At 44.3% G+C, this 15,312-nt stretch overlaps 1 protein-coding gene across 1 annotated transcript in view; it reads right to left on the reverse strand.

The window, feature by feature from the left end:
- LOC139049914 (thimet oligopeptidase-like) overlaps positions 1 to 14,728 on the reverse strand; it is a 44,259-nt gene extending 29,531 nt beyond the window's left edge. The window contains exons 1-5 of the mRNA XM_070525788.1: positions 14,096 to 14,728; positions 7,808 to 7,947; positions 6,758 to 6,873; positions 753 to 922; positions 45 to 157 (exon numbers count right to left, since the gene is read on the reverse strand). Of these exons, the coding sequence (XP_070381889.1) occupies positions 45 to 157; positions 753 to 922; positions 6,758 to 6,873; positions 7,808 to 7,947; positions 14,096 to 14,266 (710 nt within the window). The 5' untranslated portion in view covers positions 14,267 to 14,728. The remainder of the gene's footprint in view (positions 1 to 44; positions 158 to 752; positions 923 to 6,757; positions 6,874 to 7,807; positions 7,948 to 14,095) is intronic.
- Between the last annotated feature and the right edge of the window lie 584 nt (positions 14,729 to 15,312).

Raw genomic sequence — 15,312 nt, forward strand, 5'->3', positions numbered from 1 at the left:
GCCCACACAGAGATGGAAAGATACCGAGGCAGACACTCACGCACCTGGATTCGTAAGCAAAGTTGACTTTCTTGCGAGTCGCTGGGTCAACAGCCATCTTCATGATGGGCAACACATGTGGGTGCTTCAGCGTCACCTTTCGTTTGCCAGACTCGGCCTAGGAGGAAGGAACCACGCAACCACAGCACAACATGCCATTACACACAGCTGAAACTATGGCCTCGATTCCACGAAGCCATGCAACTCAAGATATCTCCCAAAGACATCATGAGCATGACACCCCCCATTTGTAGGGTAGCAAACTGGACAAACTAGAATTAACCTCCCTGCCTTTCCTACCTCCATTCTCTTTCTATCCTTTTGTGAATCGGCCTTCTACATTCCCATGCTAAGATCTCTGGCATAATATTTATTCCTATACCTTGTACTTTGTTCACATGGCCCCTTTTCAATGGATATACACTTACAAGGTTCTCAAACTTTGTAAAACTACCTTAAGTATTGCTACTACATACTGCCACCACCTCCAGTACCTCCCAAGGCATTAGTGTTACCGAAGCTATCTCTACTTCGAATACTATTACTCTTACCATTATTTTCAATACTTTGAAAAGCATAAAAGCTACAACTGCGCCCCCGCTACTGCTACTACTACTACTACTGCTGTTATCACTACCTCCAGGATTTCCTAACCCATCAATGCTACAAATGAAACTATGACTACTACTACTACTGTTATTATTTTAACGCACCATCTCGAGACTCTTGATAAAGTCCTCAGGTGTGCCCCGCAGCTCCTCTTCGGTGAACTCAAGCACAGTGTTCTCCTCATTGCAATTCTTGCTGTACTTGACTTCGAGTTCACTGATCTCATTCTTGAGCTGCTTCACCTGCTCCTGCACTTCTGCCGCCAGGTGGAGACCTGCAACATCCAAGCAGTGCCTTGTGACCCCCCGCCAACCTTCTCTACTGTGGTTTTGCTGATATCTATGACGATGGACAGCCCAGCTAACCTAAACTAAGCTAAGATGAACTAGTGGGCGATGGGCGATAGCTTGTTCAAGGCCGCTTTATTGCTAACCTGCTTCATTGCGGCTATGTGCACCTTTGTGCGGCTTTTTTATTCTCAGGAAAACTTGCCTGCAAGTTGATTGGTCAGTGCAACTCGGTATGAAACTAAACCATGTTCGCAGCCAGTTACCATCAGAGCCAGCCTAGCCAGTGTCATTTTCATCTCAAGATGGCGTCCATGGATGGCAACAAGTTCTTGGCGTATAGCATGATGACAACAATGCAAACACTTTCAATCTGGTTACGAAAGCACATTCAAACAATAAGTTATCTTAAGAGTTCATGTGCTGGCAACAAGTCTCATCACCAGTTCTTGGCCTTCGAAGAATTTGCACGAGTTGCAGGACAAACTACAGTTGAACCTCGCAATAACGAGATTGGCGGGGTACACGAAAGAATTCACTTTCGCAAGAATTTCCTCGTTGGGAAAAGAGACAGCACAGATAGCTAATGCATCGCAGAACAAAACTCTACTGTCAAAACTCTGTTAGCCTACTTTGCAAGCTTTTCTCGAGGATATAGAACTACACTGCCAACAGTACAAAGTGCGTCGCTTGTGTCGACCAGCAGTGGCAGCACTGTCATAGCGCAGTATTCTCGGTCAAGTGCTTTCGGAGATGCGATCACTTTTGCAAGATTTTGCGCAACTCGGTACCAGACGTAGAGCAACGGCACACACAGTAGCACTTCCCCAGTGCCCGCTGTTGCGCGCAGGTGCCGACGCATCCGCTGCCGAGCTCGAAAGTGATCATATCTCGTGTATACCTGAAGGCAAATGATCGACATGACGGCCTTTTTGCGCAAATCTATGACCGGTGCGAAATTCGCACACGATGCTTGTCGGGTGGCACCAAAACCAGCGTTCTGGAAGCAAGGAATGCGTATTCCCAGACGATCGCTCAATCATGGCCCGATGCGTGACGCTCCATATGCTGTGACCGCCATCTCAAGCACCATAAACAATTCCGTGCCGGTGGGACGTGAATTTTCTTTGTTTTTGCAGCATTTTTCTCACTGACGCGCACATTACGCAGTGAACTGCTGCGATCGGTGATTGTTCTTCGAAACGCACATTCAGTTTGCGTTCAGTTTCGCGTCCCGCGATTGGCCTAGGCCTCGCATCGTTAGCCACGGGGAACATAAACTGAACGCGCGTTTCGAACAACGGTCTACGATCTCGCCTATAGTAGGCGTGCAAAAACTGCTGTCACATGTCGGTAGCAACATGCGTGCCGCTTCAAAGAGGCAAATAACAAACAAGATGGCGGCCAAGACGTGTTTCCAGCGCATTGACCGCTTCCGGTGTCTGGTTGTCTTTGTGAAGAAAAATGGCGGCGCCCACACAAGTGTAATGTGGTGGTATTTTACGCAATTTTAGTGCAAAACAATTGCATTTGAGCACATTTTGGAGCCTGCTAGCCTTACAGTGAGTAGGTAATATGCGGAGCTACGTTTCGGCAAATTTCGATGCAATATTGCAGTACTGCGACATTTCGTTGCCGAGAGGTTCGAAATGCATTGAATCCTATGGGCGTTTACCGGGGATACCAAAATGTTTCGTTGTCGTGAGAATTTCACTGTTGCAGGATTTCATTATCGTGGGTTTCAACTGTAGCGAAGTGGTTAAGTCTAGGTGTGTATTGTGTGTATGAAACGGTACATATTCCTTGATTACACACGTGTGCACCTACCTTCTCCTATCCCAGTACGAGCACCGATACGACTTATAAGTGTACTGGCACGCCTTCAGGGATATTTCAGACGTGCCTGTGGCGATTTGAGCCCTAGGAGGCAATAAAAGGCATGCATTCGTTTTTTTCGGACTGCCCGATTTTTCTTATGTTTTCGTGGCCTCTAGGGAGTTCGAAAAATTGGACGTTGACTTATATCCTTCTCCCTCAGTGTAGGGTAGGTAGGTAGGTAGAGATGTTTTTCTCGTTAACATAATTCCCATGACAAACTGAACTGCGAGTTGGGCTTGCGGAATACACATCAAGGAATCATGAGTGACCCGTGCCAACAGCGCTTGCTCACTCCGTCCACGTGAAGCGATGCTCGATACAACTGAAGTTTAATTGCTGTCGGGACTTTCTGCTAGAAATAGCAAAATACCAACAGCAATACACCTTAGCCTGGCTACAACCAGCTACAATTCTTCAATCTAAGTTGCTTGTTGAATCAGAATGAAAGCAACAAAAATGTGTGGCTTACGCTGTAAGCTGTACGGTCACAAGTAGGAAAGAGCGTTCATGTGGTCATTTGTGCTTTTGGGAGTAGAAATATAGTAGTTGGTCTGGTTCGTCTTCACACCGATGCTAACCAACAAGTGATCCAATGTACTGTACTTACTTGTGCAAGCCTTACACGAGGAAGGCTTATGGGTAGTCACCAAAGCTTTGAATTGCACTTAAACGATACGAACCTTTTTATCCAGTCATCTTTATATCTTCCATTTCCTGAGGCTGCCTGATTGGCACCTTCCCAAAACTGCTTGCTTTCCATGCCATCTTATAATGTTAGAAATTCTCCTCACCTTGAAGCTTTTAACGATGGCCTCGAACAGAACGGCACACCAAACGTTCAACATTTATGTGCACACGTTCAACATTCACGTGCAAACTTTTTTGCAGCAATGCCCTGTTCATGCACTCGAAAGCACAATGCAGCTGAACAATGAGTCGCGGTACGGCCGTTACTGCTAACCTCTTTCCTAACTGCAAGAAATGTGCTCGCTGTCGGTGCAACATTTTATTTCAAGACATAGTAGTCACAACATGTACCGTGAGACATAAAATTATAGCCTGATTACTGGTGTTTCGAATGACTGTAAAGCTGTAATAATTACCCAGACCATTTTTGAGAATTTGCTAGGCATAATTTGGTGGAGGATTGCTAGGCATAATGTTAAGAGACAGAAAGAGAGCAGGTGGGTCATTGAGCAAACGGGTATAGACGATATTCTAACTGACATCAAGAGAAACAAAATGGAGCTGGGCAGGTCATGTAATGCACCGGTTAGATAACCGTTGGACCATTAAGGTTACGGAGTGGATACCAAGAGAAGGGAAACGCAGTCGAGGACGGCAGAAGACTAGGTGGAGTGATAAAATTAGGAAATTTGCGGGTGCTAGTTGGAATCGGTTGGTGCGGGACAGGGGTAATTGGAGATCGCAGGGAGAGGTCTTTGCCCTGCAGTGGACATCAAACAGGCTGGTGATGATGATGAGTATAAGTACCGTATTTACTCGCATAATGATCGCACTTCCTTGTAAAAAAAAATTGACGAAATTCAGGGGTGCAATCATTACGTGGGTTAAATTTCCCGCGAAAAGAAAAAACATTTTTTTCATCCCGCGTTTGCTGTATGATGACAACAGGTCAACAAATAGGCGGCTGCCGCTGTGTGTAGTGCGGGACACTAAAACAAAAATGGCGGCCAGCGGAGCAAGCCGAACGCGTCGGACGCGATTTTTCTTCTTCTCGTGAGTACATTACGTGCATTGAAACAGTTTCTTCCCTATCAGTAATGAATGATATCATTAATATCGGCAAGTTTGTGGCAATAACCTAGCCATGTCCCCTTTGAGGGGACAAAAACAGATGGGCGCACTTAGCTGCCAGTGACAGAAACACACGGCCGGCATGCTGCGAAAACCGCGGCATCTGGCTTCACTACTATCCTAATACGGCACGTTTCCGCTAAGGGTGCACGAACATCTTAGGTGTGTAACAAGCGTCGGCGTAAGAATAGGGTACACTTCTAACATATCAATGTAAACGTGGCTACTGTCATTGCTGCTCGCAATTTGTTGCGGGCCCACGAGTGCAGATAAGAAGAATTGATAGGAGCCTTTTTTGTTGTTATTGACCACAACCATTATAAAAGCCTACAGATAATAAAGGCAAGTTTGGTTGTACCTTTTTTTGTCATGGAAGTGCAGAAAGTGAGGGATGTAATGAAATGGGGCGTCTACTTAAGAAAGTTTGATGCGTGCAGACCGCTTAGTTTGGGTCGAAGAGTCGTTCGTGTAGCATTCAACAAATGGTAAGTGTGATAGACTTGGCACACGACATATCGCTGCAGCAAGTTCGGAGGGCGATCGTTACACGGGAAATGAAAAAAAAATTGAATTTTGACGACAAAATTCAGGGGTGCGATCATTACGCGAGTGCGATCATTATGCGAGTAAATACGGTACTGAGAGTTTTAAAAAAATCTGAAATATACAAAATATGCACTTGGCTCCTAGTTCTCAGCCTTTATAGGTCAGACCATGCAAAAATATTATTATGCAGACTTGGTGGCATCCATACTAGCCATTATGATGCCCATGTTATGCAGAAAATCGGTAGCTTCGCAAATGTGAAAACGGGTAAGTTCCTATTGTGCAGGGAACATGTGTTTTTACTCATCGCAGTAGGCACCTGGTTCTTTTGTTTCTGCATTCTTTAGGCTCGAGAAGTAATCGGTTTCAGGTTAGGGAGCATGCAAAAGCCTCTTCATACTTGATTTTTGCATTCGATCAGCTTTCTCGTGCAAGCAAGCTGTTCTAGTGCACATTCAGCTGGCACTGTAGCTCCCATGTGCTTTGTTCACTTCTTGTACAGTACCGCACATTAATGTGGAGTGTTGCATAATATTGTATAGTAATTAATAAGAGCACTTGTACAGGCAGTGTTCAAAATGCAAGAGGTTAGACTGCTAGTCAAGCTTCCGTCAAAGGTAAGCCTGAAATTGACTGTGTGCTCCCATGCGAGAGAAAACCCTGCATGACAGGAAGGATTACCTGTAATAATTTGTACATACACTGTCGAAATGCTGATGCATAGAAGCGACAAACACTGAAGAAAATAAAGTTGCACTGGATATTAGTCGAACACAATCATCAAAATAATACACTCACGAGCATCTACCATTGTTTGAGAGCTTGTTAACACAGCCTAGACGTTGTATCGAAAAATTTGACAACCTGAGAGAAGCTTCTGTGTCTTCACTGCTGCTATCATTTAAAAGTTGTGCTGCAGAGTTGACTAAAGCACAAACTTTGCATTGTCTTATTGAGAAAGTGCTAGGAGTACTGGAGTCTAGTTTCAGCAGTACTTCCAGTTGAAGTTTTATTTTTTTCCAGACTCCCATATCAGCCAAAAATTGGCGAATCTGACAAATAGTTAAATTTCAGTCATCCTTTCAGGCGGTGCATGATGCTGCTTGTGGAAGAATTCTAACGAAAATTTTTAAGAACATGTAGAAATACTGTCAATCAAATTGATAGATTTCTAAAGGACTGGTAAGGAAAGCGTTAAGCACACTGGATCTGTTGCATGATTCTGGGATATGGTGACGATGACGATAACAATGCCATTGTCGGCAATACAGTAACTTGTGCCATCAAGTAGCGGTTTGCAAAATTAAACAGCGCTTGCGTACACATGATGCTTAATGAAACTTATTTTCCAAATATCCGTACTCTGAAGTGGGGGTACGAGCCTTACACGAGGGCAGGCCTTATGGGGGTAATGCTACCTCTTCTATATTATGTGACCGATTCATCCACAATCATGTTTGTCACGTGATTCCAGCTTTAACCTCTTTGCCCTTCCTCTATCTATACCCTTCTTCAGAATAGGCAGTGACTCGTGACATCAGAGTATTCCAATTACTACTGCCCCTCTCGACATTACTCACCGTCCCTCTTGCGGAGTTTGATGAGCTTGTCAAGGAAGCGTTTCCTCTCGGGCGACAGGCAGCTTGTGTCTTTCTTTTCCAGCACAAGCAGCTTCTCAAAGATGTCAGTCCGCATGCTGATTAGGAGGTAAAGAACACGAGAACATGGAGGAAATGAGGAACGTGCTAAGGCCAGAAGCACGAGCTTACCCAATTACAGCGGCACGAATAAACTATCAGAAGAAGGAATAAATAAAGCTTCATGCACAAGCAATAGCAGCCGTCTTCTCGAGTGCTTCTGTTCAGATGTCAGCCAAATTAAGAGACTCCTTCTGCAGCATAGGCTGTGCAATGTTGGCACTTTCAAAACTCATCTGCTTGCCCTCTTTATTCCCAGTGGTGCCTTCTGCATGCAACTCCGAAACCTCATCTGCGCAGTGATGCAGATTAATAGGAGGTGTGCGAAACACTGGAAGAGGGCTTTTCCACACTATTAGGTTTCTTTACACAAGATGGCTGACCTTCCACTTATGGCACAGTTTAGCGGAGGGTAAACTAGCAAACAGGGAGGATGCGCTAAAAAAGGACAAGACTGTGGCTAGGACAGCAGCATCAGATTGTGTGCTGCTGGTTCATTTCCACTTCTAGGGCGACATCTACCATCTTCCATGGTTCAAAACTAGATGCGTGGGGAAGCGCACTTGAAGAATTTTGCATATCCTCTACAAAGTCAGGCACATACAGTGTATTTAGGAGCGCAGTTACACATTCCTTGCTTGTTTCTCATTATTTTTCTTTAATGTCTTCGTCTGCTCGCACAATATATACTTGCAGTACTTACAAGCAGCTCAATTTGTAGAGAATATTCCCAGCTTTACATTTGCAAGCATTCCCCATGTAATGGAGGGACTAGAACAGAAGAACTAGAAATAACAGAACTAGAAAAAATAGAAATTTAGTGTAATTTCTTTTTTAATTTGAACTTTACTCTTCACTGCAATGAGTTGTATGCAACACTGCAAACAAATACTGAGGTAAAACACTGGAGTCTGCTACTGACTGACAACTCACTCGATCTCAATTTCAAACTCGTTGAGCTTGGCAGAGACATCGGCACTGGCGTCGCGAAGTTCCTTCCTGGCTGAGACATACATCGGCAAGTCGAGGTAGAGCCTCTCATTGGCAAATATACGCTGGCCCTCGGCAATTTCCTGCACAGTCAGAAAAACAAGCTTACAGCACACAATGACACACAAGAAACAGAGTGCAATAATTGCACCATGAAAACATGATTAGCACCCGCTTCAACGAATTAATGGTATGCCTGCCAGGTCAGTCAACATTTTCATGATTTCATGGGTGGCTGCATTTCGATGAGCACAAAATAGTTTGAGAATCTCCGGGCATGAAAACTAATCAGAAGCCTTCCAGACAGCATCTCTCATAGCCCAAGTGTAGCTTTGGGATGTTAACCCCCATGAATCAAACCCGGTTCCATGTGTCAAATTGATGCATGCTTTACAATTTGTCATCTGCTATAGATAAAACAAAGAACCTGATAAATGCATACGTATACAACTGTTTTGCTTTTCTACTCCTCATGCCCATTAATTAAATGTTATTTTTTGTATGAAGATCATACTTGAGCACAAAATCAAAACATGAAAAGCATTTCTAAAGATGAAAAAGTATTTTGTCATATCAAAACTGAAATTTGATTTTGTCAAGGATTGACCTGTTATGCCTAATTCGGATCTATGCTTCAGAGAAGTTGTGCTTGCTGTACCAAGACATAAGATGCATGCTTCTGCAAGACTGATGTAAACTGTTTATAGCTGTTTATAACTGGCACAATGAATGTGCACCATGATTGATAAGAAGCATAAGAAATTCTGTGTTAATCTTTAGACTAGATTAGGACTCCCCCCTGTATTTGCAACATGCTAAGTTCTGAGGTCCACGTACAACAACATAGAGTGGAAAAGGCAATTCTTGCATGAATTTGAATCTGGCCCTTATCATCAAGCCATCAACATTAGAAATATGCACTACCACCGCAGCACCTTAGCATCAAGCCTTCAAATAACTTCAACATTAGAAATATGTACTATCGCAGTAATGGAATTTCCTAAAGGTTCAGTGGAACAGGCAGGTGTTCTGTGCGGCTTTCAATAAACCAGTTTTACTGAAAATAACCTGCACATCACACAATAGGATTGGAAATTACTAACTCCAACACATTTTGAATACATTGGACGACTTTACATTAACTTTGTGACGTCACTGTATCTCTGCTGTATTTCTAACCAGCGATCTGCCAACGTGTCGCACGAATACGCGAGGAAACTCAGGCGCCACACAAATGTAACACAACGACCAGGGCGCATCTGTAGCAACCAGTTTGGTGGCATCAATCACAGGGGAGACGACTTCTACAGTTTCGCAACTGATCTAATTGTACAGGCGTAATTAGCAGTTTGAGGACATACGGCAAACCGGTGTAGCCAAGGTATGCCTGAAAAAGCACACACGTTCACTAGAGAAACATAACTCAGCAGTAATACTGTGGCTTACAGCATTCAAAAGCGAAAGGCAAAAACTGCACCTTTTGTGCTGCGAGAGCAATGCTAACGAACATTTGACCTGTGATTTCGTCTGCAATGTGCGAAGCTTCACGAATGCCCAATTGCGATGGGCTGCTGAAACCCACGGTCATCGCACATCCGCCTCTTGGCACGTATGCTATCCCGTAGCACTGCAGTCGATAACAGCCTATAGTGATCGTGCAGTGAATCTCGCGTTCTTCAACCTGGTTTTCATCGCTGGTTCGACAGCTCTTCTGAGGTCGTTTTGCTCGCACTCAGGGGCGTAGCCAGGGGGGGGGGGGGCTTATGGGGCTTCAGCCCCCCCCCCCCCCCCCGAAATTTTTTCGTGCTGTCCATGCACCACCGACCAAAGCGACCCCCGGCGCCTGAAATCACTCTGGATTTTGTCTAGAATGTCTTTTTGACGCTCGAAAAGACATTTAACCGCGAAGATTGCAAACTCGGGCTGGATTTCGTGGCAACGCCCATACACCGGGAGTCACATAACGCCAAGTAGTCCCATCCGAGCACAAAGTTTCAAGGGCGCTTTGATGGTGAGTGGGCTCGCCGCGGCATCTCACTGAGGCCACGGAATCTATGGAGCGCATGGATATCAATTGCGAAACTTTATGGGTATAAATTTCATAAGCTCTTGATGTGAAAGGTGCATTGACATTTCCAAAGTTGTGCTTTAGATTTTCAATTGCGGAACTTTGTGGGTTTAATGTTGTTATAAACATTTGACGCCAAAGGTCTATTGACTTTTCTAAATTCTTACATCGGAACATACGAGACAAGCCAAATCAACACACTAGCAGACGAGTTGACAAGGCAAGCAGCGAGGTCCAATGAGACGAAGCGTTGGGGTGGTTCACTTGTGCCGTCACGTCACATAAAAAATATCAACATTTCTTTTGACCTACGCCAGAACATCCATGTCAAGACACTAAAGCCAGCCAAAGTAACTACGTTCTTATTTATTTTTTCTACTTTGACTTTTATTCGCGAGGACACATTGAGCCTCTTCAATTTTTTTTTTCGTTCTCACTACCCTACCCGCGGGCTGCCAGAGCCAGCCAGAGCGCGTACTTTTTTTTTTCGTATGGCCCCGACCACCATGAGGTGCACTTCGGTGCGCGTTCGGTTTGCTCTGGCCGAGTGGATTTTCACCTGACAGAGTTTTGGACGCTTTCTGGCTAGCAAACGAGAAAAAAAAAACAATGGCCACTCGCCGCCATCACTGTGGGGACTCGAAGGATTGCACCGCATTCCTTGAGCGGGACCTTTCCGGAAAGCCTTGTTTCGTTGCTGTAGGATACTGAGCAGTATGCGTATGGTTCTCAGTGGACCAAGCGTCTCATGTTTTCTTCAGTATTCCTTCCGTAGCCCCATTAGCTGCTTGAAGTAGGCATTCGATTCTGGCCAACATACTTTCCTATGTGTTTTTTTTTTTTTTTCATTTCGGTGCCTCCGCCTCACAGAAAAAAAAATACATTGTTGCGGCGCAGCGAATTGTCGCATGGTGAAAGGTCGATTTTGATACTTCTTTTGCGGAAAGTAACGGGCGACGGGACGCTTCAGTTGCCGGATACTTTTATTATATTATGAGAAAGCAATTATATGGACACTCCAGGGGCATTCCTGCCATCGCCCTTATGTTTCGTATAAAGTCCAAGGGTGATAACATCGTGACCACGCACTGCATGCTGTATGCGCGAGTGAAAGCGTAGGAGGGGAGGTTGAATAGGTGAGCTGACGATGGTGGCTCAGTCTTGTGTGTGCAAAGGAGAAAAGCGGGGAGCAACCGCGCCGCCTTCCGTCGCGCGCAATACATCGGGGGGAGTGGATGGAATGGGGGCGGAATCTAGGATTCTGTGAATCTATGATTGTGCAACATGTTTATTTGCCTTGTTTGACGCACTATATACAGCTACTTCTTCTTACATACATAGACTCATTGGAGACTTATACGTATACTTAAATATCTTGTTGCGAGGTTTTGTGTATACATGCAGTGAACTTTGTTTCCAGTGACACTTTTTTGTCCTTTATCAAGCCGTATTTTCGCATTTGCATATCCCATTGTATCTTTGCATTTCTAATGTACGAGGGCGAGTCAAATGGAAGTGAGCCTACTCTAACCACGCAATAATGGTTCGGTTCATTATCTGCGAGGCATGCGCGTAGGAGAACGGCATGTCTCATTTACAAAAGTGACACGCAGGTGTGAAGATAATGTTCTTTAATGCTCTCATACACTGGGTTGAATATGGTTGCGTCACATAACGGACACTTCAAAAGTTGAACAGCTCGGTGTCGCGAAGCTTTTGACAGCTGAAGGTGTTTCCAAAACAGAAATTAATCGCCATATGACTGCCGTGTACGTTGGACACTGCATTTCATTGACCACTGTGAAGCGTTGGAGCAAACGGTTCAAAGGACGTTGCAAAGACATTCCATCACCCCCCACCCATCACACAATTTTAAAGGTTTATGAGCTGCTTAAACAAGAACGGAGGATAAGCATCGATGAACTGGCAGACAGTCTGAACATCAGTCACGGTTCGGTTCACGCCAAAATTCATGAGCTTCTCGGTTATCGGCTCTTTGGTGCGCAATGGATCACCAAGATTTTTATCCATCGCGAGAAGACGGAGAAGTTTCGCGCTGCCTTGACTCATTTGATCGGGTATCATAATGAGCATGACGACTTCTTGTTTGCAACTGTGATCGGGGACGAACCTTGGTGCCACTACTACGAGCCTGAAACACGACGGCAAAGCTTACGGTGGAAACATTCGAATTTACCACGCCCAAATAACGTAAAGGCCATCATTTCTGCTGGAAAGGTGTTGACTTTTTTTTCTCGATCAACAGGGTCCATTACTGATAGAATTTGTTAAATCTTGAGAGGCTATCAATTGTTTCCGATATTGTGAAACGGCAGAACGGCAGCGTGTCGCAAGAACGAACAGCAAGAACGAACAACGTCGAAAATTGACGAATGGGGTCATCTTGTTCCACGACAATGCCTGTCCCCACGTCGCTTATGTGGTTAATACAAAACTGGCAAAGTTCAAGTGGGAAACGGTGCAACATCCGCCATACAGCTCACACCTGTCACCTTGCGACTTTTACATTTTGGGGCAACCGAAAAAACAGCTCAAGGGAACCAGATACAGACTTTTTGGAGCAGCAACCCAAGGAGTTTTATAAGACGGGAATCACGCAACTCGTTAGTCAATAGGACAAATGTCTAAATTCTCATGAAGACTACTTTTAAATAAAGTACCCTGTTGTTGGCTCATTCATTTGACTTGCCCTCATATATCTTGCAGAACTCCTGCTTTTTATACGTGCTCTCTGTCGCAACTATAACTTCGGTGCAATTACTCACGATACACGACAAGGGACAGCTACTCCTGCGTAATACATTGGAACAAACGACAGCGCCATTGAGATTTTTCACTGGCCATTGCATATATACAAAAATGTAAGCACGGTTCTTGAATGACAAAGTTTCATTAACATATTTGTCCTCAACTTGTTCAGTTCATTGCCTTTTAATTTTTCATATCAGCGGCATGCACTGCTTTCCTGGTTTCGAACCGATATAGTTCTAAAGTTCATGTGATATTTTCTGTACTTAATAAATAGATAAAAAACATGGAAGCATTGACGTCAGCTATGTTGGGCCAATTTTTGGCACATACGAGTATAATATTTTATGAAAAAATACAATATTTTACTTGTATTTAGAGTGCGTAGTTTTAAAGAATTCGTTTGCAGCATCTTTGGCAATTACAATGGAGTTATTATTCATGTATTTGATCCCTCGATAAATTGTTTAGGAGGAAGCTTTAGCTCGGGCCCAATCCGACGCGGCCTATTCAAATACTTGTAAAACGCAGAAACGCTGTTCTGAGATAATCCTGCAAATCGCTTTTATTGAAATTGGTTGAATTTGAGAGAGAAAGTTAAATCCTAGTGTCTGTTGCAAACAGAACTTCGATTTAGGGCCTGAATTTTGTTTAAAATATTTTGGAAAATTCGAAAGTTTGAAAAAATAGAAGCACGACGTTTACAAACTAATAGCTATGCATGAAGAACAGATGTTGTGGTTGTGTAAATGGCATTTATTATAACAGTCAAAGCGGACAAGTTTGCTATGACAATTTGTATCTTACATGAATTGGTTACGTTGTGTACAAGGGTACTTCAAAAGCCGTATTTCCACAATACTAAATTTTGGGGTGATTCATGTGTAACATATCTGTTTTGTCCGCTGTAGATGTACTATTAGATGCAGTTCACATAATTGTGTTATCATTTTTCATTGTTGAGTCACGGAGTTTTAAGTTTGATAGTTTCGTTTTCTGAAAATCTTCAGTTTTGGCCAATTTTTAATAAATAATTGACCACCTAAATGAAAAATTCGAAGCCAGTAGTCACTAGAATGAAACGTTTTCTTTTAAATGCAATAAACCTCCTCAAATTTGGTGAAGTGGTTGCAGGGAAAAACGAATTCCCCTTCTACATGTACTGAAATGGGAGCACCCAAGCTAAAGCTTGCGCTTAAGGAGGAGGCTGAGCCGCAACGTGCAGCTACATATATATATATATATATATATATATATATATATATATATATATATATATATATATATATATATATATATATATATATATATATATATATATATATATATATATTGGGCCAGTGGCGTAGCCCCCCCCGAACAAAATTTCTGGCTACGCCACTGCTCGCACTCACCTCAAGCACAGACTCGAAGGTGATCTCGTCACCCTGCAACGCGCCAACCTTGTCGCATGATTTGCGGCACTCGTCCATGATCTTGGACGCCCTGGCGTGCAGGTCCTCGGGAGTAATGTCGAAGTCCCATGCTCTCAGTATCCCGGGGGCGGTGCCGTTCTCCGCGTCCATGCCGAAGGCTTGCTCCCGACGGTGTCGGGCGAGGTTCAAGGTAAGCGACGAGTCGCAGTAGCACCTCGTCGGCACGAGAACGGGCTGCTGTGCCGACCGGACTCCGGCGAAACAAGCTCTTGCTACGCCGGCGACGCTCAACGATGTCCTGCTGGTCGCAGTGTGGCGAGCCTCGAGATAGCAATAAGCATAGATGGCCCTCCTCCTCGTTCACTTTGCTATCCGCTTCGAAACTCCAATCGAAAGCCAAGAGAGGGCAATAGACGAGCGGCGGATGTGAAAATCACAGCAGGAGGTGAGATGGCAAATCCGCCGGTCGACGACCAACAACGCTAATGGTGTCGTGCGCAAAGCGGGGCCATGTGCGTTACCAGCGATTCTTGTCGACTAGCAAACGTGCTCTAGCTAGTATCGGTTTTGGTTCCAGTAATGACAGCAATGTTTGCAAAATGGTGGCCACGATGTAAACGGCTTCAGCTCGTTCCAAATTAGAGTACACTCTATCCCAAACACTCGCCGAGTTGCAATACGGCACAAGTATGGCTGTCGAGATTTGTTTTCATTCACCAAGTTACGGTCGCTAATTAAGCTGTTCCTTCGTGCTTTTCATGCGTTAGCGTGTTTAGGGTACTTCACTCACTTTACGGGGTCACCTACTTATATTCTGTGTATGCTTGTATATATCTATGTTTGTATCTAACCGTTTTCCCGCCTACTTTGTAGCTCGTGGTCGAATGGGTAGCGCTCCGGGCCGCTGTGCTAATGTAACAGGGTTTGCATAAAGCCCCTACGTACTGCTACCCCTCTCTGCTGATGGAGGAGCTTTGGGTTCCAATCGACCATCAGAACTGTCGAAGTAATGCAGGAACAAAATGAGTATTTCAAGCTTTGTTTTCGGCTTCACGGCGGAAGCCTACAAGAAAACACCATTTTTGCCTTGAAGTCTGTGTTTTAGTGTTTCGCGCAGTCTATTCATGGACATTTTCATCTTTTATGCAACAACCAGCGACAGTTTCCTTGCCGCGGGCCATTCTATATGTTTTTAT

The sequence above is a fragment of the Dermacentor albipictus genome, chromosome 9, assembly GCF_038994185.2.
Source record: "Dermacentor albipictus isolate Rhodes 1998 colony chromosome 9, USDA_Dalb.pri_finalv2, whole genome shotgun sequence".
Lineage (NCBI taxonomy): Eukaryota > Metazoa > Arthropoda > Arachnida > Ixodida > Ixodidae > Dermacentor > Dermacentor albipictus.